Source organism: Manis pentadactyla, chromosome 11 (assembly GCF_030020395.1).
Source record: "Manis pentadactyla isolate mManPen7 chromosome 11, mManPen7.hap1, whole genome shotgun sequence".
Taxonomy (NCBI): Eukaryota; Metazoa; Chordata; class Mammalia; order Pholidota; family Manidae; genus Manis; species Manis pentadactyla.
Genome location: NC_080029.1, coordinates 12,970,246 through 12,995,726, shown reverse-complemented (window position 1 = coordinate 12,995,726; position 25,481 = coordinate 12,970,246). Strand labels below are relative to the sequence as shown.

At 37.7% G+C, this 25,481-nt stretch overlaps 1 protein-coding gene across 1 annotated transcript in view; it reads right to left on the bottom strand.

Moving 5' to 3' along the window:
- Positions 1-25,481, bottom strand: part of RPS6KA5 (ribosomal protein S6 kinase A5) — a 204,621-nt gene that overhangs the window by 135,471 nt on the left and 43,669 nt on the right. Inside the window, exon 2 of the mRNA XM_036882248.2 lies at positions 2,326-2,397. Coding sequence (XP_036738143.2) covers positions 2,326-2,397 — 72 coding nt within the window. The remainder of the gene's footprint in view (positions 1-2,325; positions 2,398-25,481) is intronic.

The following is a 25,481-nucleotide window of genomic DNA, read 5'->3' as shown; positions in this document are numbered from 1 at the left end:
ACAATTCACTGGTAGATTTCCCCAGCATAACCTCTGCCTTCAGGGAATGTACTTACTTCTTTAGATTCTGCTCCTGTTTTCCTTTTTGATACCAAGGATTTTCCTTATTCTTCCTTATTCCTTATTCCTATTCAACCTATACAGTTGAATAGAGTTTTTTATAAAGGTATTTTTAGATAGCATTCTGGAGTTTAAAAATAAGAGGAATATTCTAGGATATCTAAGTTGTCATCAGAAAGAGAAAATAAACTGCTTTTTTATTTCTACTCATCTATTTGGAATATACTGCCAAATATAAATTTGAGAGATGAAGGAACTGAATTAGTTTCATGACTCTTGTTATATACTATAAAATTCAGTGAAAAAATTAATACATACTACATTTTAATAAAGTGCTTGGGAAGATCTGTAGATTCAAGGTGTATTCTGCTATAGAGAAGTCTTCTATTGATACTGAAAAAACATGACCTTAATCTGAATTTTCATAACTTATTTTCTAAAAGAGCAGCTACAAATTTATTTTTTAAACAAAATCAGTAACAATTGGGTTAATCAAAAGCAAAAGTAAAAATGTAATAGTTTAATTAATTGTACTAATGTTTTTATTAAGTTTTTGCTTTTGCTAAAAAGCATAAAAGGTAACAACATTTAAATTTTAGTATGAAAAAGGATGTGATAGGGTGGAATGGGGCTAGTTTCGGGGGGAAAAATACATCTTTACAAATTATCTGAAGGACAGAATGCACAGGAACATTTTCCAGTTGACAATCAGTCTATATATACTCTTCCTGACAATAAAATGCTTAGTTGGTGAAAATAAACTCTAAGTCCTATTCACTGGCAGCTATGAAGTTTGACTCTATATAATATGTTAAACTACTAAGGGAAATGATGAAGACCTTGTATAGCAAAGCACTATGCATGAAGGCTCATTACCAAATGATGTAAAGACGAATTATATATATGAACTTAAACATACATGTAGAGCAGTGGCTAGGACTGACTGTGGAAGCCCAGAAGAAAGTAATTTGGAAAGTATGGGTAAATACCCTTAAAAGCTCAGAGGCAATCCATCCTGTTAGGGACTGGGAATCTAGGAAGGTACACAGGCACCTGAGAATGTGATACTAAACCTCAGTGGAAAAGAAGAATGGTCTACCCTTTAAGGGGCTCTCTCTTCTTCCAGGGAAAGAGACAACAGGTCTGCTGAAGATGGAAAAAAAAATTAATATCCTCTTTTTCACTTCTACCTCATGGAAGGAAAATGAGAGTAGCAAGATCTCACAGCAGTGTTGACTGCATAGCAGCACATTCCAGGAACACTCCTGACAGGAACAGTTAGGTAACTGACAGGATCAAGTGCAAAATGAACGTGAGGTGCCCTGTTCATGAATTATTTAGATTTCAGAACAGTGAAAGCAGAGCATTGAACCAAATGTAGTGCTCTTCTGAATGCAGGGATCTCTGGACTTCACAGGTGGCACACCCATGAGGCCCTGACTCTTGAGCAGCAAGAACAGGAGTAGCAAAAATTCAGAAGGCAGAGAAAAGCATAAAATCAAGATCACCTAAAATTGTATTTCCCAGGGACAACCACTGCTATCATTTTTGTGTATATCCCAGAGATTTTTCTATACACATATATACATGTAGACAGATTGATACTATTTTTTTTTTTATGGAAGTGGTATATTGTACATTCTCTCCTGTAGCCTTTTTTTAGACTTAGTACATTACGGAGAGCTTTCAAAAATGTTAGTAATCAGATAATTTCAATCTCATTATACAGATTGTATATATATATATATATATATATATATATATATATATATATATATATATACACACATATGAATGAATATATATAAGAACATACAGATCAATGTTCCATTTAACCAAACTCACAGATTTTTGAAGGGTCTTGAGTTTTTCATTATTAAAAAGAATAAGCACTGAATATCAATAAAATTGAGTGAGGAATAAATGAGTCAATCAGTATAAAGTATTTCACAGAATACTTGGCAAGTAACAAGCTTTCTATAAATGTTAGTGATTTTTTAAATATTGTGTGCTGTGTAAAGATTGAACTTATTTACATTCCCAAGAGCAGGGTAAAAAAAATCGGTTTTCCTAAATCCTTGCCAATTCTTTCAAATTTTGTCTTTTGTATTTCTTCTATGAACTGTTTGTTCATGTTCTTTGATAGTTCTCCTACTGGATTTTTTATGCTTTTTAAATTTGAGCTGATTTCTGTATTGGGGATTATCAGTGCTGTTATAAGAATAACAAGAACTTTTTTAACCTTAAAAAAAAATTAAGACTTACCTCCAGTTCCTAGGACCTTCAGAAGCTCAAAATTTTCAATTCCCACCTTCTCTGCATGTCCTGTTAAATTAGCTAAAAAAGAAAGAGGAAAAAGAAATTATTTGAGGGGATCAGTAACAGAAGGGGCCCACAGGAGCTTCTGAGGTATAAGCAATGTTTTATTACTTGATTTGGATGATTAAGCCAGGGTTCACATTATAGTTATTTGTTAAACTGTACAGCTATGTTTTGTGTAATTTTCTATATGTTATACCATAAAAACTTCTTTTTTAAGAATTCAGTAACTATATATCATTTGTACCAAAGGTTACATAAAAACAAAATGTTCATAAACTCTCTACTTAGCAATATGATCTGAAAATAACCACAAATTCTAATATATAGCTTGATATGTAGTAGAAAGAAAACTGGACAGATTTAAAAGATGATTCACATATTCAGCAAATATTTACTGTCTACTAAACACCATCCCCAGGTTTTAGCCTGGATTCTACTCCCATTTCTGCCACTATGTACCTGCGCATGATTTTTCCTGCATCAGTCACTCTGTCTCTGCTCCCTTATCTCTGAAATGAAAGCACTGGTCCCAATAAACTCTTAAGATCTCTGTCAACTTAAAATTCTAGGACTATGTTTAAAAATATAAACTTCAGAAATATATTGTCTTAAATAAACAAAATTAGGATATCATATAGATGAGCATTTTTAAAGTCTATTATATCCTGGTCCTCTCCTATGAGATATTAATAGGTGTTATGTTTGGGGGAAATGTGCTTTCAAGTCAAACAAAGTTGAAAATGGTTGGCTTAAACAAAGTTAAATGGGTTTCTTTACTGCTGAAGGTCACAGGTTCTGTGCCATGCAAATATGCATGTGAATCCAAAATTTCTCAATCATAATATGTTGGGCACAGGAATGGTAGTACAACATGGAGAATATAGCCGATGATTCTGTAACATCTTTCTATGTTAGCAGATCGTAACTGCATTAGTAGGTTGAGGAGTTATTAACATGGGTAACTGTTGAATCACTGTGTTATATACTTGAAACCAATATAAGGTTGTCTACCAATGATGTTTCAATATAAAAAATGCATGTGAATCTTCGAGACTGAGATACTGCATTTGTCAAATTTATAGGACCATAAAATTATTTTTTATAGCAATACCAATTAATATATGTAAACCAGTATTCTGTAGATGTGATTAAGGCAGGCTTGGTCCAAATCTTAGCTCTATCACTTAAAAGCTGTGAAATCTTGAACAAATTACTTCTCTTTGTCTCAGGTCCCTTTGCTATAAAATAAGGATAATAAAAATACCTTCCCTCAAAGTGTACTGATATCTGCAATTTACTTTGAAATGCATAAAAAATAAGATGGATTAATGGACGAATATAGGTATAAATACAGATGTGACATAAAGTAAATACAACAAAATGTTAATTATAGAATCTAGAGTGTGAAAGTAAGGGTATTCAAGATACAGCTCTTCCAAATTCTCTGTATATTTGAAAATATCCATTAAAATAGTAGAAAATAAAATAACACCTACTCATAGGGTTGTGATGAGGATTAAATGAGCTAAATTTATACAATACTTGCTGTGTACCAGTTGCATTATTGTAAGTGTTTGTAAATAAATAATGCTTTTGGGACTACAACTTCAAGAAAATTAGAACCAACTAAGAACTTCTAGAATAAAGTTTCAGGGGTTAGATAAGTTATTTCAGTATCTCTTCAAAGTTTAACTAAATTTTTTAAAATTGTGGTAGAAAAACATAACAAAATTTGCCATCTTGGTATAGGGGAGAGCCTAGTAAACATAATATTCGTCAGGTAAGTGTAGATTAGTGATAGCAAAAAAAAAAAAAGGGCAGTTCCTGTGTGGTAACCTCCAACGAGTTCTACACAAGGGTATAAAGGGCATATAAAAGTGTAGGCAAAGGGTCTGTTTGTGTTTGTACAGAGGATCAAAGCCTAATTGGGCTACCCCGAAAATGAACTAAGATACGATATGAAAAAGAACTTCCAACATCTGCACCCTCTGGAAGACTCATGCCAGAAGATGATCATCAAAAAACCCCAACAAAGATCCACGCACTGCTACAGCTGTAGATGCACTCATCCCACCAGTTCCTGGACTTGCCATGGGAATGAGGAAGGAGATATCTAAGCTGGCCTGTGCATACAGTAAAACAACAAAATTGGACTGGATCTATACTGTTGGAACTCAACCAAGAATTTGGAGAAGTGCAAATTGTAGCGCTCCAAAGTCTTACAACTACAAACTATTTATTGTTAAAAGAACATATGGCATGTGAACAGTCCCCAGGAATGGGTTGTTTTAATTTGTCTGATTTCTCTCAGACTGTTCAAGTTCATTTGGACAATATCCACCATATCATAGATAAGTTTTCACAAATGCCTAAGGTGCCTAACTGGTTTTCTTGGTTTCAATGCAGATGGCTGGTAATTACAGATATGCTTTGGTTATGTAACTATACTCCTATTATGTTAATGTGTGTGTGCAATTTAAGTAGTAGCTTAAAACCTATACATGCTGAAGTTACTCTACAAGAAGATATATCAAAGAAATAATCAATCTTCCCATGTTTTCTTCCGCCTGCTACTTCTATAGCTTTTCTTCTTCCTTCCTAATTACAACCCTTAAATAGAATTCGTGCCTCATATCAAATTTACCGAGTATCATAATTCTTCCAAGTGGTAAAGATACCTCAAGACAAATGCTGGGCATAGAAGCCACAGGGCATAAATATGCAAAGAAGTAAAAAGCTAACTTTTTCAAACAATAAGGCTTCTCTCTCACTTACCAACTTCACATTTCCTTGTATGGCCCTGGAAGATGACTGGTTAGCCAGAGACGGGTAAGATTCCTCAAGGGAGGAACAACCTAAGACAGGCACAGTCGCAGGGGGGCCATCAGGTGAGAAATTGGGGATCAACAGAGGTGAGGCTTAGAACCTCACCCCCCCGTTCTGAGAGAAATCTTCTGCATACGTGGATGTTTTATTGCCCTGGTCTAGCTTGGATTAACACATAGTCTACAGGCACACACCTGATCATCTACATGTGCTCTCTTACAACACTAAACTATGTTTTCTACCTTTATCTTGTATCTACCTACCACTTCAGCATTTTATTAAAAATAATAATAATAAAGAGAGAAATGTGGTATCCACATATAAATCAAGTATAAAAACCAAATGAGTATTCATATTTGAACTGACTGTTTATAGTTCATAATGCATGAGCAAAACCGAAAGTTTCTGTGATGACTGCCCTTGTACTGTTCACTATGTAACTTATTCATTATGTCAGAATTTGTTCTACATGTAAAAACTTGTTTGTTATGCCTCAGAAGATTGGAGACTGACAAAAATTAGGCTTGGGGTGGAATAATGATTGTGCATTGAGCATTGACTCCCCTATACAGAATTTTATTGTCGTTAACAACCATTTGATCAATAAATATGAGAGATGCCCTCACAAAAAAAAAACAAAAAAAAAAAAAAAAAAAGAAGGACAGACTTCCAATGGTAAAATAAATAAGTAACCGGGATGTAATGTATAGCATAAGGAATATAGTCAAGATATTGTAACAGCCTGGTAGGGTGATAGCTGGAACCTAGAATTATGTATATAAATGTTCTACCACTGTGTTGTACACTTGAAACTCATGTAATGTAATACTGTGTGTCAACTACCCTTCAATAAAAAATAATTATTAAAAAAAAAAAAAAATTTGCCATCTTAACAGCTTTTAAGTGTATAAAACACTATATGTACATTGTTGCAAAACAAACTCTGTATCATTGAACAGCTCCTCTTTTTCCCTCCCCCCAGCCTCTGGAACCACCTTCTACTTTGTTTCCAGGAGTTTGACTATTAATGCCTAATTTTATAGTGGGAACAAATCAGTGTGCATGGCCTGGAGTTCACAATGACATCAAGATCTAAAATGAATACCAAAAACATTGCTAGTACTTTACAGTGAACGCAGTACCATACCCTCCTGTAGTATGTCAAGCAGATTATGTTAAAAGCCAAACTCACAGGATACCACCAGGTTTGAAATAATGATTTGGCTCTAACTGAATGTTAAATTTTGTTATTTTATTATGCAAAGATAAAAAAGTGTAAGATATTATTAAGGAGCCATATGTTGAAATGTTAAAAATTATTATTCCTGATTCTCATGATTTAGGAGTCATCCTTTACTGTGAGATATGTAAATGCCCAGCTTTCCAAAAGCATTGTCCACATACTTCATTTCTCCCTTATCTATATTTGCAGTTAGACTAGGAAGAACTATTTTCTGATACACAGCCACTTTGGTAACTAACTAGCAGAACTGCTTCATAGGAAATAAAAGAGGTCACAGATTAATTCCACTTTGTTCTGAGAGCATACCGTCCAGGAAACCCTGGTTACTCACAAAGGTCTTTCAGAAGATCTGTGAAGGGCAGTTTTTGTTCATCATCTACTACTTCTATTATTTGGTTTCTGACATAAATGAACACTCTGCCTGCAAGGGGAGCTCAAAGCTTCCCCAACCTCCTATCCTGGGGTACAAAGAATTGACAGAGCTCAAGATAAAGGGAACTGATGTCTTCAGTACTTGGGGGTGGGGTGGCGGTGAAGGTTTCCAGGTGATAAGGAAGTTAGTTAGCTCTAGTTTCTTCAAGGTATAATCTCTTTGGGTTCTCCTTTCTTTGGCTTAGCTGTTGCAAATTTATTTACTCTTTGTATTACTTTTCTATCAAGATTGTTCCCAGGTTGCTGGTGAGGTAAGGCAGAGTTGGGAGAGGTTCTTCCTCCTTCATACCTCCAGCCCCAGGTCATGGGAAAACCCAAGAATCCTAGGCTTGAAAAGAGGTTAGTCCTGGGCTTATAAAAACCCACTCTTTGGCACCTCAAGTTTATCTTTCCTGGCATTTTGTTGCTTAAGAATGGTGAGATTACAGAGAACAAGCTTAGAGGCTATCCACTTACGGCATAACGCACCAATAAATCTTAGGCAGGTCCATGTCGTCCAGTGCAGCTCACCAAGGGCAAGGCTTCATTTAGGGATAAGGTAACAAAGATCGAGTTTGTCATAACATACTCCTTGGCTTCATTTTGTCCTGTCTTAATGGCATCTGAGGGCCAAGCAATTGTGACTGCAGAAGGCTAGGTAGGACTTAGAGATCTTAATTCTCACAATAGTTCTCAAAGCTTTTGCCTAGGATTGACAGACAACATTCCTTTGGTTCATAGCTTTTACTCTGAAGATATGAAAAACAAAAATTATTTATTTATGAAATTAATTATAATTTCTATGGTGTTGAAACAAAAATATTATTTACCATTTAACCTTGATTTTCTTTTCTCATTTTGTTTTTGAAGTGCTGAGAAATAGAAGCAAAAAGTTCATGGGTCAATTTTTGCTCAAGGGGAAAATTAACTGAAGATATTTGAGTACCAAAAATCTACAATTTTTAACCGATTTTTAGTTTTATTGAGATGTAATTTATATACAATAACACTCACTCACTTAAATAGTTTGATAAATTTTCGTAATTATGTACAGTCATGAAACCTCCACTACAATCAAGATATAAAACAGTACTATTGCCTTGCAAAATTTCAGGATATCCTTTTGAAGCCAGTCACCTCCCTGACCTGGGAACTGGTGCAGGCAACGAATGATTTAACTTCAGTCATTATAGTTTTAACTTTTCTAGAATTTCATATAAATGGAATCATACAGTGCATAGTTTCTTTGCATTCAACTTCATTCAATTAGTCTAATATTTTTTATTTTCATCCAGGTATGTGTGTGTGTGTGTGTTACTACTTCATTCATTTTTATTACGGAGTAGTATTCTGTAATACTGATATACCACAGTTTGCTTTTCCATTCACTAGTTGTTGGACTATGTTGATCAGATTTATGTTGCATGCAGTTTTGGGCCATGAAGAAGTATTTCTGTAGACATATACGTTCATTTCTCTTGGGTAAATACCTAGGAGTGAGACTTGCATATATGTTACATCCACATCTACCTTTATAAGATATTACCATACTATTTTATTAAAATGGATGTGGTATTTTGCATTCCCACCAATAATACATGAGAAGACCATTTGCGATACATCCTCTTGAAGACGTGGTAATATCAAATTTTTTAATTTTAATCACTCTAGTGAGTGTGAAGTGGTATCTAATTGTGTTTGTTTATGGACTCTATTTGTAGAGCAGAGTTAGGGTCACAGCAAAACAACAGAGATATACCCTCAGCCTCCACTCATGAATAGCCGCCTTCATTATCAACATCCCCCACCACAGTGGTACATTTGTTACAACTGATGAACCTACACTGACATACCATTATTACCCAAAGTCCATAGTTTACATTAGGATTCATTCATCACGCTGTACATTGTATGGGTTTGGGCAAATGTATCTCTCATTGTGGTATTTAGTATCATACAGAGTAGCTTCACTGTCCTAAAAATCCTTTGTGCTCCACCTATTCCTCCTTCCCTACCCCCAACCTTTGGCAACCACTAATTTTTTTACTTTCTCCATAGTTTTGCCTCTTCTAGAATGTGATATTGTATATATCTTTTTCAGATTGGCTTACTGCTTAGCAAAATGCAGTTAAGTTTCCTCCATGTCTTTTCATGGCTTGATAGTTCATTTCTTTTTGTGCTGAATAACAGTCTACTGTTTGGATGTAACACAGTTTATTAATCTATTTGCCTACTGAAAGACATTCTGGTTGCTTCCAGGTTTTAACAATGATGAAAAAAGCTGCTATAAACGTCCATGAGCAGGTTTCTGTGTGGACATAAATCTTCAACTCCTTTGGGTAACCGTTAAGGAGCACAAATACTGAGTTATAATGAGTACGTTTAATTTTTTAAGAAAATGCCAAACTGACTTCTAAAGTGGCTGCACCATTCTGAGTTCCCAAAAACAATGCATGAGATTTCCTGTTGCCCCACATGTTCCAGAGCATTTGGTATTCTCAGCACTCTGTGTTTTGGCCATTCTAATCATTGTACAAAGGCACCTGAATGTTTTTTTTTAATTATTTAATTATTTACTTTTATTTTGGCATCATTAATCTACAATTACATGAAGAACAGTATGTTTACTAGGCTCCCCCCTTCACGAAGTCCCCCCCACATACCCCTTCACAGTCACTGTCCATCAGCATAGTAAGATGCTGTAAAATCACTACTTGTCTTCTCTGTGTTGCACAGCCCTCCCCGTGCCCCCACACACACTATACATGTTAATCGTAATGCCCCCTTTCTTTTTCTCCGCCCTTATCCCTCCCTTCCCACCCATCCTCCCCAGTCCCTTTCCCTTTGGTAACTATTAATCCATTCTTGGGTTCTGTGATCCTGCTACTGTTCTGTTCCTTCAGTTTTCCTTTGTTCTTATACTCCACATATGAGTGAAATGATTTGGTACTTGTCTTTCTCCGCCTGGCTTATTTCACTGAGCATAATACCCTCTAGCTCCATCCATGTTGTTGCAAACAGTAGGATCTGTTTTTTTCTTATGGCTGAGTAATATTCCATTGTGTATATGTACCACATCTTCTTTGTTTATGGACTCTATCTGTCCATTCATCTACTGATGGACATTTAGGTTGCTTCCATATCTTGGCTATTCTAAATAGTGCAGCGATAAACATAGGGGTGCATCTGTCTTTTTCAAACTGGAGTGCTGCATTCTTTTGGTAAATTCCTAGAAGTGGAATTCCTGGGTCAAATGGTATTTCTATTTTGAGCATTCTGAGGAACCTCCATACTGCTTTCCACAATCGTTGAACTCATTTACATTCCCACCAGCAGTGTAGGAGGGCTCCCCTTTCTCCACAACCTCGCCAGCATTTGTTGTTGTTTGCCTTTTCGATGATGGCGATCCTTACTGGTGTAAGGTGATATCTCATTGTGGTTTTAATTTGCATTTCTCTGATGACGAGCAATGTGGAGCATCATCATTTCATGTGTCTGTTGGCCATCTGAATTTCTTCTTTAGAGAACTGTCTATTCAGGTCCTCTGCCCATTTTTTAATTGGATTATTTACTTTTTGTTTGTTGAGGTGTGTGAGCTCTTTATATATTTTGGATGTCAATCCTTTATCGGATCTGTCATTTATGAATATATTCTCCCATACTGTAGGACACCTTTTTGTTCTATTGATGGTGTCCTTTGCTGTACAGAAGCTTTTCAGCTTGATATAGTCCCACTTGTTCATTTTTGCTTTTGTTTCTGTTGCCCGGGGAGATATGTTCATGAAGAAGTCACTCATGTTTATGTCCAAGAGATTTTTGCCTATGTTTTTTTCTAAGAGTTTTATGGTTTCATGACTTACATTCAGGTCTTTGATCCATTTTGAATTTACTTTTGTGTATGGAGTTAGACAGTGATCCAGTTTTATTCTCTTACATGTAGCTGTCCAGTTTTGCCAGCAACATCTGTTGAAGAGACTGTCATTTCCCCATTGTATGTCCATGGCTCCTTTATCGTATATTAATTGGCCATATATGTTTGGGTTAATGTTTGGAGTCTCTATTCTGTTCCACTGGTCTGTGGCTCTGTTCTTGTGCCAGTACCAAATTGTCTTGATTACTGTGGCTTTGTAGTAGAGCTTGAAGTTGGGGAGTGAGATCCCCCCCCCACTTTATTCTTCCTTCTCAGGATTGTTTTGGCTATTTGGGGTCTTTAGTGTTTCCATATGAATTTTTGAACTATTTGTTCCAGTTCGTTGAAGAATGCTGTTGGTAATTTGATAGGGATTGCATCAAATCTGTATATTTCTTTGGGCAGGATGGCCATTTTGACGATATTAATTCTTCCTAGCCAGGAGCATGGGATCAGTTTCCATTTGTTAGTGTCCTCTTTAATTTCTCTTAAGAGTGTATTGTAGTTTTCAGGGTATAGGTCTTTCACTTCCTTGGCTAGGTTTATTCCTAGGTATTTTACTCTTTTTGATGCTATTGTGAATGGAATTGTTTTCCTGATTTCTCTTTCTATTAGTTCATTGTTAGTGTATAGGAAAGCTACAGATTTCTGTGTGTTAATTTTGTATCCTGCAACTTTGCTGAATTCCGATATTAGTTCTAGTAGTTTTGCAGTGGAGTCTTTAGGGTTTTTTATGTACAATATCATGTCATCTGCAAATAGTGACAGTTTGACTTCTTCTTTACCAATTTGGATTCCTTGTATTTCTTTGTTTTGTCTAATTGCCATGGCTAGGACCTCCAGTACTATGTTGAATAACAGTGGGGAGAGTGGGCATCCCTGTCTTGTTCCCGATCTCAGAGGAAAAGCTTTCAGCTTCTCGCTGTTCAGTATGATGTTAGCTGTGGGTTTATCATACATTGCCTTTATTATGTTGAGGTACTTGCCCTCTATGCCCATTTTGTTGAGAGTTTTTATCATGAATGGATGTTGAATTTTGTCGAATGCTTTTTCAGCATCTATGGAGATGATCATGTGGTTTTTGTCTTTCTTTTTGTTGATGTGGTGGATGATGTTGATGCATTTTCGAATGTTGTACCATCCTTGCATCCCTGGGATGAATCCCACTTGGTCATGGTGTATGATCCTTTTGATGTATTTTTGAATTCGGTTTGCAAATATTTTGTTGAGTATTTTTGCATCTACGTTCATCAGGGATATTGGCCTGTAGTTTTCTTTTTTGGTGGGGTCTTTGCCTGGTTTTGGTATTAGGGTGATGTTGGCTTCGTAGAATGAGTTTGGGATTATTCCTTCTTCTTCTATTTTTTGGAAAACTGTAAGGAGAATGGGTATTATGTCTTCTCTGTATGTCTGATAAAATTCTGAGGTAAATCCATCTGGCCCGGAGGTTTTGTTCTTGGGTAGTTTTTAAATTACCGCTACAATTTCTTTGCTGATAATTGGTTTGTTTAAATTTTGTTTCTTCCTTAGTCAGTCTTGGAAGGTGGTATTTTTTCTAGGAAGTTGTCCATTTCTTCTAGGTTTTCCAGCTTGTTAGCATAAAGGTTTTCATAGTAGTCTCTAATAATTCTTTGTATTTCTGTGGGGTCTGTTGTGATGTTTCCTGTCTCGTTTCTCATTCTGTTGATGTGTGTTGATTCTCTTTTTCTCTTAATAAGTCTGGCTAAAGGCTTATCTATTTTGTTTATTTTATCAAAGAACCAGCTCTTGGTTTCATTGATTTATTCTATTGTTTCATTCTTCTCAATTTTATTTATTTCTTCTCTGATCTTTATTATGTCGCTCCTTCTGCTGACATCAGGCCTCATTTGTTCTTCTTTTTCCAATTTCAATAATTGTGACATTAGACTATTCATCTGGGTTTGTTCTTCCTTCTTTAAATATGCCTAGATTGCTATATACTTTCCTCTTAAGACTGCTTTCACTGTGTCCCACAGAAGTTGTGGCTTTGTGTTGTCATTGTTGTCATTTGTTTCCATATATTGCTTGATATCTATTTTAATTTGGTCATTGATCCATTGATTATTTGGGAGCACGTCGTTAACCCTCCATGTGTTTGTGAGCCTGTTTGCTTTCTTTGTACAATTTAGTTCTAGTTTTATACCTTTGTGGTCTGAGAAGTTGGTTGGTAGAATTTCAATCTTTTTGAATTTACTGAGGCTCTTTTTGTGACCTAGTATGTGGTCCATTCTTGAAAATTTTCCATGTGCCCTTGAGAAGAATGTGGATCCTGCTGCTTTTGGGTGTAGAGTTCTGTAGATGTCTATTAGGTCCATCTGTTCTAGTACATTGTTCAGTGTCTCTATATCCTTACTTATTTTCTGTCTGGTTGGTCTGTCCTTTCGGGTGAGTGGTGTGTTGAAGTCTCCTAGAATGAATGCATTGCATTCTATTTCCTCCTTTAATTCTGTTAGTATTTGTTTCACATATGTCAGTGCTCCTGTGTTGGGTGCATATATATTTATAATGGTTATATCCTCTTGTTGGACTGACCCCTTTATCATTATGTAATGTCCTTCTTTATCTCTTGTTACTTTCTTTCTTTTGAAGTCTATTTTGTCTGATACTAGTACTGCAACACTTGCTTTTTTCTCCCTGTTGTTTGCATGAAATATCTTTTTCCATCCCTTGACTTTTGGTCTGTGCATGTCTTTGGGTTTGAGGTGAGTTTCTTGTAAGCAGCATATAGATGGGTCTTGTTTTTTTATTCAATCACTGACTCTATGTCTTTTGATTAGTGCATTCAATCTATTTACATTTAGGGTGATTATCGATAGGTATATACTTACTGTCATTGCAGGCTTTAGATTCATGGGTAGCAAAAGTTCAAGGTTAATTTCCTTACCACCTAAGAGTCTAACTTAACTCACTTAGTATGCTGTTACAAACACTATTTTAAGGTTCTTTTCTGTTTCTCCTCCTTTTTCTTCCTCTTCCATTCTTTATATATTAGGTATCATATTCTGTACTTTTTGTCTATCCCTTGATTGACTTTGGGGATAGTTAATTTAATTTTACATTTGCTTAGTAATTAGCTGTTCTACTTTCTTTACTATGGTTTTATTGCCTCTGGTGACAGCTATTCAACCTTAGGAACACTTCCATCTATAGCAGTCCCTCTAAAATAGACTGTAGAGATGGTTTGTGGGAGGTAAATTCTCTCAGCTTCTGCTTATCTGGAAATTGTTTAATCCCTCCTTCAAATTTAAATGATAATCTTGCCAGATAAAGTAATCTTGGTTCCAGGCCCTTCTGCTTCATGGCATTAAGTACATCATGCCACCCCCTTCTGGCCTGTAAGGTTTCTGCTGAGAAGTCTGATGTTAGCCTGATGGGCTTTCCTTTGTATGTGATCTTATTTCTGTCTCTGGCTGCTTTTAACAGTCTGTCCTTATCCTTGATCTTTTCCATTTTAATTGCTATGTGTCTTGGTGTTGTCTTCCTTGGGTCCCTTGTGTTGGGAGATCTGTGGATCTCCATGGCCTGAGAGACTATGTCCTTCCCCAGACTGGGAAAGTTTTCAGCATCTATCTCCTCAAAGACACTTTCTATCCCTTTCTCTCTCGCCTTCTTCTTCTGGTATCCCTATAATGCAAATATTGTTCAGTTTGGATTGGTCACACAGTTGTGTCAGTAATCTTTCATTCTTAGAGATCCTTTTTTCTCTCTATGCCTCAGTTTCTTTGTATTCCTCTTCTCTAGTTTCTATTTCATTTATTGTCTCCTCCACTGTATCCAACCTGCTTTTAATACCCTCCATCGTGCTCTTCAACAATTGGATCTCTGACCTGAATTCATTCCTGAGTTCTTGGATGTCTTTCCTTACCTCCATTAGCATGTTGATGATTTTTATTTTGAACTCCCTTTCAGGAAGGGTCACGAGGTCCATATCATTTAAATCTTTTTCGGGAGTTGTATTAACAATTTTACTCTGGACAAGGTTCCTTTGGCGTTTCATGTTTGTATATGGCGCCCTCTAGTGTCCAGAAGCTCTATTCTGGAGCTGCTCAGCCCCTGAAGCAATGTCGGGGGTTGCAGGGGAGCAGTATTGGTGCCTGGGAGCAGGAAAGAGCTGTTCCCCGCCTCCCAGCTGTTGTGCCTGTCTCCACTGCCTGAGCCAGTGGGCCGGGCACACAGGTATAAGTTTTTGTCCCAGAGCAGCTGGATATGGATCCCTGCTTTCCAGAAGTGGCCGGAATCCCAGTCTCCCCAGGAACTCTGCCTGTCCCAGCTTTCCAACCCCGTAATCAGAATATGATGAAAGCACCATGAAATGTAGGTTCGTCCTCCCAGCGCAGATCTCTGGAGCTAGGTGTTCAGCAGTCCCAAGCCTTCCACTCCCTCCCTGCTCAGTTTCTCTTCCTCCTGCCAGTGAGCTGGGGTGGGGGAGGGGCTCGGGTCCCGTGGAGCCACAGCTCTGGTACATTACCCCGTTCAGTGAGGTTTTCTCTTTTCTCCAGGTGTGTGCAGTCTGGCGCCGTCCTCTTTCCTGTTGCTCTCTCAGGATTATTTGCGCCAACTACATTTTCTAATTGTATCCAGTTTTAGGAGGAAGACCCTGTCTCTCCTCTCATGCCGCCATCTTTAATACTTTTAACTTAAGGATCTTGAACTTAATATCCATATGATTCTTTCTTTTACATTACATCTGTTAGGCAAAGTAAATTATCACACATGGGAGCAAATCAAAAGAAACTGTCATACTGAGGGGCATGGGGAGTATATATTTTTTTCACTATGTCAAAATACATAAAACCAAATAGTAAATATTATGCTATACAGAATCCTGAGCAATGAAAAACACACATATTGAGGCATGTGAGTCTAGGTGTCTAAATGGTTCTCATTTTTATGTCATTACTTGTCATTGTAATTAGAAGCCTTTGAGCATGAAAGTCTAAAAATAAACTACATTTCTCTTAATTAAATTGATAACCTAAGATCAGGAGCTCAAACTTCTCAGCAACAATACTAACATTTATTACAACAACACTTAAAATATTTTAACATTTAAAAAAATATTTTAACATTTTATTTCACCCTTAAGATGAAATAAATATCAGCCAATTACACAGATCTTCTGCATTTGTGAATCACTGCCTGTCTTAGTAAAGTCCAAAATGATATGTTGATCAGATGCATTCCTGCTTCTGCCTGCCTGTAGCTACACTGTACCAGAAATGGTCCTGCAGTGTTGAGAGAGAGAATTCTTCACAGGTCAAAGTAAATAGTACTCTATGGTGGTTGCAGGAGCTCTTTTTCCTGTGCCAGGCATGCCTCTACCCAACCCCATCTAGTTCTCCACAAAGGTAAGAAAACCTACTAATCTAATTATTTAGGAGTCCAAAATTCTGACTGGGCCCAGTGCACAGGCGGTGGAGTCACTGTGTTAAAAGAACCGTTTCCACACAAGGGCCATTGTTTGCTTCAAACATCTGGCCTGGCCTCCAGGGGAATGACCATCCTCTTCACTTTACCCTTCACCACATGGAGCAGCTAACTAAGTGGATTCAGAGGTTCTCCTAGGACCTGGTGTTCACTCACTAGTTTGTTCTCCCCTCTAACCTTCTAATACACCTCTACTTGCTGGTCCCAGGATTATGGATAGATGGGGCTGAGAGAGAAACAGGAGTCCTTGCATAGGCTGTAAGCCTAAACTACATGCACTAATGCTGCTTTTAAGCTTTTAAGTTTCTTAAACACTAAAACACTAAATGGTATGTTTGAAGTTTGCACAGCTTTTCTTAATGTGGTACTGTGAGTTCTTTGCAGACAGTTTCCTTGTGGATCTAGAAGGTGAGAGTAGATAATTGGCTGGGCAGAATTTGGGCATTTTTGGATTCTGGGCTATAATAGCTTAATGGCACCAAAACCTCATCCTCAGCCCTAAATCGTAACTAAAAGGATAATTCCTTTCCACACAAACAATGCCTTATTAAAACTCTTCACAAACATATAAAACAATAAAGAATGCCAACAAACTTTACAAACTTAGACTAGAGCTATTTAGTTGGTACATAACAGCATGACTACATCAGTTGTTTTTATCTGGCATCCATTTTGATGCCCACATCACATGAGTTGTTAAATATGAGTAAACTTGGACTAAAAACAATAAAATATTTTAAAACTTTTCAAGATCCATTTGAGGCTTAATCTCTATTGTTATCTTGAGGCTTAGACAGTCTCCTCTCACCATGTGTATTTGATTTTTCTTTTTACATTAATGTGTTACTAAGTCTATTCTTCTAGAAAAGATAGGTACAAATAGTTTTAATGCATTCACAAAGCAATTTCAACCAATTTTTTCCTATTAAAATATTAGGAGCCATCTCATTGAAAATCCTTCACTTATTGATTAGTGTTATTGCCCTATAATGCATACTTCCTAGTTAGGAAATTACTTTTAAGACTGACTTTGAACCCTTTATAGGAAGTCAATGGATTTTTAAAAAAATGTTTGCCACAACTCAGATGAACTGCAATATTTAAATGATTCCCTATAGAAAATTATTAACATTTTGCCTGAATTATTAATGGTTTTTAAGGGAAAATCTCATACAATGAATATAAAATTATATAATATAAAATATAAAACTGTATATTTGGTTCTTTACACTATAACTGGATTTCTTCAGCGCCTTGTATATTAATATTGTTAATTGCATTGTGGGAAAATATGGCTGATGTAATTCTTAAAATAATAAATTTAGGGTAATTGTCTTTTCTCCCCAGTTTAAATAGCTTTGTTGTTTATTACTATAAAATATTCCAGGTTCATGGTTTAAAAAAAATAGATAATATAAAGAGGCTTAAAGTAGACCCTGAAAATCTCCCATATTCCCACCATACTACTTTTATCTTCAGTATGTTTCTCCAAGATTTTAGCAATAAACCTAGGATTGATCAATGGCTTCTTAACCCAACTTTCTAGGCAATTCCATTACCAAACGTACTTTGTAATGCATGTTATCTATGATTATTTTTTTAAAGTTGTGAAATATTTAACTTGGAACTTCCCACTCTTATGGAGGAAAACAACCAATAAAAACACATTTTTTATTCTGTTGCTATAGTTTCTGCTAAGCTGCACAAATGTAATTACACAGAGCATATGCTGAAATCATTTGGTTAGATCAAATGATTCACTTGTGTTAAAGCTAAGAAAATGCTTAATTTAAAAGCACTTTTACAATTAAACTAGAAATAAAGAGAATAATGATGCTTTTGAAGCCACTTCAAGTAAGCTTGTTCGTATATGACTAAGATACTCATACACCAGATTTTATTTAATGAATTAATCACCTATGAAAACCTGCAATAAGCTATGAGAAATGTAATTTAATAAAAAGGATTATGGAGCCTGTGGACATTAAGGAGGATATCATAATGTGAAGCTAGTTAGAAATGCTCATTGAGAATATAAGTCCTCAATCACTCATTTAATAAACATACACTGCATGTCTGTTAACAAGCTAGGTGTCAGGTCTGTAGCTAAGAAGTACAGGATTTGAACTGGAAAAGATGAGAGAATGGCCGGGGAATTCAGGGCTAGAAGACTAGATGGTGCAAAAGCATAAGTAGAAATAAGTATTTTCCTTGTAAAGAATGATAAGAGGGTTGTTCTAATTAGCTATAATGGGTTTATATAAGAAAAACAGTAAAAATGTACCGTCAAGTAGGTACAAAAAACTAGCTGACTGAAAACCTGGAATGACAGACTAACTAGTTTTCATTGAATCCATAAGGAATAATGGCTCTTGACAAGAAGGAAGCAAAGTTTTAGGAAGATCACCCCAGCAGTAGTATGCCAAGTGTACGGCATCAAGGAAAGGCCGATGCTAACACAAGGTGCAGTTATTGCAATAAACTATATGTGCTGAGGAGGGTCTGGTCTGAGTAGAAAACAGAACGAAGAGGGAAGAATCAACCCAAGAATCACCATAATATGCAGTTCAAGAAACATTCGCTGAGCATCTGACTTGGGGGCAAAGACTACAGAAGCACACAGGACACGGTCTCCACTTTCCAAGAGAAATTCATTGAACTTCTGTTCCATTTTTTCCCCACTGACCCCACCTCTAAAGTACAAGAAGTGAAAGTCTGGTGAATGGTAGTATTACTGACAAAATTTTGTTGAAAGGGGAAGTTGAAAAGGAAAATTGAAAGGGGAAGTTTTGGGTTTCAACACTGATCTTGAAGTGATGGCAGGACATCCGCAAAGGGCTGCCATGTAGGCAGTTCTAGACAAGGAACTAAAGTTCCGCAGAAACAGCATGCTAATGAGGTTCAGGACATGCTACCCCCAAAATACAGCACCATGGCATACTGAGTATCTTACGCTGAAGGAGTGTGAAAACCAGCTTGTGCAGGAAGGGCTTTCTGACCTTCCCCTGAAGCAAGTCAGGAGACCCTCATAGGAGAGGGACCCTCCTTCTTTACCCAGAGGAAAGGAGGAGCCTTATCTCTGAAGATAAGGGACTCAGGGAGGAGTCTGAACAAACAAGCCTTGCTAAGTTTCCCCTGTTTACTACACTCACCTCATACCCTCTGTCATATCATGCCCTTTTGATGACTTTCTGCTCTCCATCAAACCTAATATGAAAATGCTCAGGTCTAACCATTTTTTCACATCTTCATTTTCTTATGAGGGCTCCCATGTCATTAATAGAATGTACATTAAATAAATCTGTATACTTTTTTTCTTCTTAATGTGTCATATGTTACAGGGGGTCCTAGTCAAGAATTTAGAAGGGTAGAGGGAAAAGATATTGTTGCTCCCGTCCAAAGCACAAAGATATCAGGAGTCGGGCAATGGCTAAAGCTTTGAGAAGAAAGCCCTTCAGGAGATCACACCAAAGAAGAGCGAGTCTTGATGGTGACCAGAGCTAGGATAAGAAGAAAACGAGCCAGAGAAATGGTTGGGAAATGAACAGCATAGAGAATCCAAGGGAAGACAGATGTATTCTGTTGATAAAAAACTAGTTACCAATGAAGTCAAACTGTGATGAAAAAGGAAATACATACTTGGTTCCTTACCCCAGGACCCTCGCACATCACTTCCTAAAGGTTTAGGAATATCCAGAGTGGTAAGAGCGGCTTTTGTATGTTTATGAGATGACCAGGAGGAGCCTACACAGCTTCAGCATAGGGGCTGGTTGCTAGAAAGACCTAGGGTTTTCAGCCCCACCTTCCTCCTTTCTCCTTCCAGGGAAGGGTTGGAAATTAAACTCATCACCAACAGCCAATGATTTAATCGATCATACCTGTATGAAGAGACCTCCATAAAAACCCCTAAAAAATGGCTTGGAATAAAAGCGCCATGGATATAGACTGGGGAAATGACAGTCTCTTCAACAGCTGGTGTTGGCAAAGCTGGACAGCTACATGCAAGAGAATGAAACTGGATTATTATCTAACCCCATACACAGAAGTAAATTCAAAATGAATCAAATACCTGAATGTAAGTCATGAAACCATAAAACTCTTAGAAGAAAACACAGGCAAAAATCTCTTTAATATAAACATGAGCAACTTTTTCCTGAACGCATCTCCTCAGGCATGGGAAACAAAATAAAAAATGAACAAGTGGGACTATATCAAGCTGAAAAGCTTCTGTACAGCAATGGATACCATCAGCAGAACAAACAGGCATCCTACAGTATGGGAGAATATATTTGTAAATGACATATCCAACAAGGGGTTAACATCCAAAATATATAAATAACTCACATGCCTTCACACCCACCCAAAAAGCAAATAACCCTATTAAAAAATAGGCATAGAATATGAACAGACACTTCTCCAAGGAAGAAATTCAGATGGTCAAAAGGCACATGAAAAGATGCTCCACATCGTTAATTATCAGGGAAATGCAAATTAAAACCACAAGGAGATATCACCTCACATCAGTTAGGATGGCCATCATAGAAAAGACTAGGAACAACAAATGCTGGTGAGGATATGGAGAAAGGGGAACCCTCTTACACTACTGGTGGGAAGGTAAACTAGCTCAACCATTATGGAAAGCAGTATGGAGGTTCCTCAAAAAAACTAAAAGTAGAAATATCGTTTGACCCAGGAATTCCACTCCTAGGAATTTACCCTAAGAATGCAGCAGCCCAGTTTGAAAAAGACAGATGCACCCCTATGTTTATTGCAGCACTACTTACAATAGCCAAGAAATGGAAGCAACCTAAGTGTCCATCAGTAGATGAATGGATAAAGAAGATGTGGTATATATACATAATGGAATATCATTCAGCCATAAGAAGAAAATAAATCCTACTATTTGCAACAACATGGATGGAGCTACAGGGTGCTAGGCTCAGTGAAATAAGCCAGGTGGAGAAAGACAAGAACCAAACGATTTCACTCATCTGTGGAGTATAAGAACAAAGCAAAATCTGAAAGAACAAAACAGCAGCAGAATCACAGAACCCAAGAATGGATTAACAGTTACCAAAGGGAAAGGGACTGGGGAGGGTGGGTGGGAAGGGAGGGAGAAGGGGAATAAGGGGCATTACGATTAGCACACATAATGTAGAGTGGGGGGGGCACGGGGAAGGCAGTATAGCACAGAGAAGACAAGTAGTGACTCTATAGTATCTTACTATGCTGATGGACAGTGACTGTAATAGGGTATGTGGTGGGGACTTGATAATGAGGGGAATCTAGTAACCACAGTGTTGCTCAAGTGACTGCATATTAATGATACCAAAATAAAAATAAATAAATAAATAGATAGATAGATAGATAAAAATAGCCAAAAAGGTTGGCAAAAAAAATGGCTTGGAGAGCTTTAGGTTGGTGCACATGGAGGTCACAGGTGTGCTGGCTGGTGGCGCTCCCTGGGAGAGCATGCAAGTATCCCATTCCCCACCCACATACCTTGCCCTGGGACCTGCTACCATTTGGCTGTTCCTGAGTTGCTGCATCCTCAAGTCTATGCAAGGAGGTCAGGGTGTGAGGATGGGAAAAACAACATCCTTAAAAGCAATGGATATAGGTCATTCTGTTAAAGGAATGGCAATATAAAAGGAAGGAATACAGGGAAAATGGGAAAAATTATGAAACTTTTTTCCAGCTTAGAGGGCAGATGAGAGAGAGGGCAGATGGACAAAGAGAATATAAGGAAGAATGGGAAAAGTGGAGATGGGAGGGGTGGTTCCTAAGGGAGCAGTTCTTTCAGGAGGTGATAAATAATGAAATCCAGAACATAAGTATTAAAGGACACAGAGAAGGATAAGGGTATGTAAAGGTGTAATGTATGGAAAAAAATATTATATAGAGACTTTTTAATAGACACAGATGGTCTCTGAAGGGAGTACCAGAGAGGAAATACATTGAAACAAGAGTAAAATGCTTCAGAAATCAGCCTGGCTAAAATATATAGCAGAAGATTCTGAAATGAGATCTATGAAATGTCACCTTAAGGGATAAAAATCACTATTGGCAGTGGAAAAGGATCTGAAATATGCTATTCAAAAGAGCTAAAATATTAAAAGAATGGGCAACAAAGGAGAGTCCAGACAAATGAAAATTAAAAGAATGCCAAATTGGGTAATGTATTTCTAACACTGTCCTGGGGACACCTATTCAGCAGCTTCAACCACCAGGTCCCCTAGGAAGGAACACCCCTCTCCTGGAGACAGCTGTACTTGGTCCTGAGCCTTTATTTTTTAGCTATTAGAATATACAAACAACTCCCTTTTTTCTAATTTATGCTCACCAACCAATCTAATTTTAACTTGATTCCCTTACCCAAAAGGAAAACTGCAAACACAAATGTTTCTGTACTTGTTTATTTGTATTTTCCACTGTAAATTGGTAAAGTGTCATCTGGGTTTATATATCAGTTTTTTTGTGATTATAACTATAGCTATACAAAGGAAATCAGAGCATGAAGAGAAAACATAAATAGCATAATGATTGAACATTGAATCCTATTTGCCACTATCAGGAAACACTTAATTAACAGCAATGCATACAAGATACTGTGACCTTGCCAATGGTTTTCTGTACATTTCAGAAGAAAAGGAGAACATCATAAAAAGCAACACTGTGAGATTTAGTTATGAATGCCATAGGAAATAGAGAGACTTACAGCTTGTTGCAGCTGAAACTGAAATAATTAAACCATAATTTATTATAAATCTATGATCTAAAGAACACCAGCAACGTCTAAAACTTAAACATTGTCTACACAAAACCTTGTCCAGTGTTCAAGTACCTAACATTTTTTTTCTTTGAGACATTAGCTCATCAATTAAAAATAAAAGAGGAAAACAAAGCATAACAAGCTAATAAAACAGTTCCTGGTTTTGGTAAAGAAAGGAGTTTCAGTTTCTGTGATGACTGCCCTTGTACTGTTCACCATGTAAGAACTTATTCACTATGTAAGAATTTGTTCACCATGTAAGAACTTGTTCGTTATGCTTCAGAAGATTGGAGACTGACGAGAATTAGGCTTGGGGTGGATTAATGATTCTGCATTGAGCATTGAGTCCCCTATACAGAATTTTATTGTTGTTAACAACCATTTGATCAATATATGAGAGATGCCCTCTCAAAAAAAAAAAAAGAAAGGAGTTTCAGTCATGGCCCAAATTCTCTATTCCTCAATAATTAGTTTCACCTTCCCCTTTCCAGCACCTTCAATATTAAAGAAATCAACATCAACCTCTAACTTCCAAGTACTGGTGTTTGAGTAAAATCACAACACAATATTGTAGACATTTTCCTCTCTTTAAAACTCATCTTTTAGACGGCACAAGATGGTGGTGTGAATAGGGCAGCAGAAATCTCCTCCCAAAACCATTTACATTTTTAAATATACAACTATTCCTAAAGGAGAGACCAGAAGATACAGTACAACAGCCAGGCTACATCTACATCTGCGAGAACTCAGCATCTCACAAAAAGGGTAAGATACAAAGCCATGACCTGGTGGGACCCGAGCAATCCCTCCTCCCTAGCTCACCGGAGGGAGAAAAAGAATCAGAGTGGGGAGGGAGTAGAAGCACAGGACTGCTAAATAACCAGCCCTACTAATCTGCACCAGGAGCACAGACACACACTGCATGGTATACTGGGTATTAGAGAATCAGAAATGTAAAATCCAAGATGGAAACTGTGAGCAGGTCCCCACAGCTGGCTCCTCTGGGACCAAAGAAAAGTGGGAGCTTTTTAAAAGTCTTAAAGGGACAAGGGCTAAACAGGTGGGCAAAATCATCCCAGCACACAGCCTAGCAGACTGGGAATCTTGAGGAACTTCAGGTGCCATAACTCCCTCAGGGGTAATGCAGCCCCAAAGCCCCTCACAGTAATAAGCAGCCAGCCATTCATTCCCCCCAGCCAGCGCTGCAAGCAAACCAGCTGACCTACCACAGCTGCAGAGCAGACGGAGAACAGCCCTGCCCACAGCAATGACACAGAGTCTTCTCCCAGTGCACAGCTAAATGGGACAGACCCAGAGGCTGCCAATGGCTCACAGCTACCCAGCACATACAGAGGAAGCTGGAGCAAGGTCTGGAAGGCACAAAGTGGTGCCATTCTCACAGGAGAACACATTCGGTACATTTGTGACCCCCACAGGGCCCTAAGGTTTCCTGAGGGCCACCCTACCCACAGCAGCTCAGAAGACTATCCCAGAGACTGCCCCTGAAGTGCAGGTACATGGCACAGATAGAGGAAGTCGGAGCAAGGTCCAGAAGGCACAAAGGGGCACTGTTCTTGCAGGAGAACACACCTGGCACGTCTGCAAACCCCCGCAGGGCCCTAGTCTATACGAAGGACTGCCCCGCCCCCAGCAGCTCAGGAGATTATCCCAGGGTGCAGGTAACCAACACAGGCAGTGGTGAAGGGCAAGGCAACCAGCAAGCAGGAAGGGACTTTATTCTCCCAGCTGACACATGTGCCACCTGCCTGCGACCACTTCCATTGCGATGAAAAGGCAGAAGAATCTTGTCCAGTCAAAAATCACTCAGACAACCCCACAGAGAGGGCCTGGTGAGAGAGATATAACCAATCTTCCTGAAAAACAATTCAAAATAAAAGTCATAACCATGCTGATGGACCTGCAGAGAAATAAGCAAGAGCTAAGGGATGAAGTCCACAGGGAGATAACAGAAATGAAACAATCAATAGGAGGTCTTAAGAGCAGACTGGACGTGCTGCAAGTGATTGTTAATGGAATAGAAATCAGAGAATAGGGATGCAGAGAAGCTGAGGCAGAGGGAGATAAAAGGATCTCTAGGAATGAAAGAATATTGAGAGAACTGTGTGATCAATCCAAACGGAACAATATTCACATTATAGGGGTTCCAGAAGGAGAAGAGAGAGAAAAAGGGATAGAAAGTGTCTTTGAAGAAATAATTGCTGAAAACTTCCCCAAGCAGGGGAAGGAAATAGTCTCTCAGACCATGGAGGCCCATAGATCTCCCAAAACAAGGGACCCAAGGAGGCCAAAACCAAGACATATAATAATTAAAATAGCAAAGATCAAAGACAAGGACAGACTATTAAAGGCAGCCAGAGAGAGAAAAAAGATCGCCTACAAAGGAAAACCCATCAGGCTATCATCAGACTTTTCAACAGAAACCTTACAGGCCAGAAGAGAATGGCATGATTTATTTAATGCAATGAAAC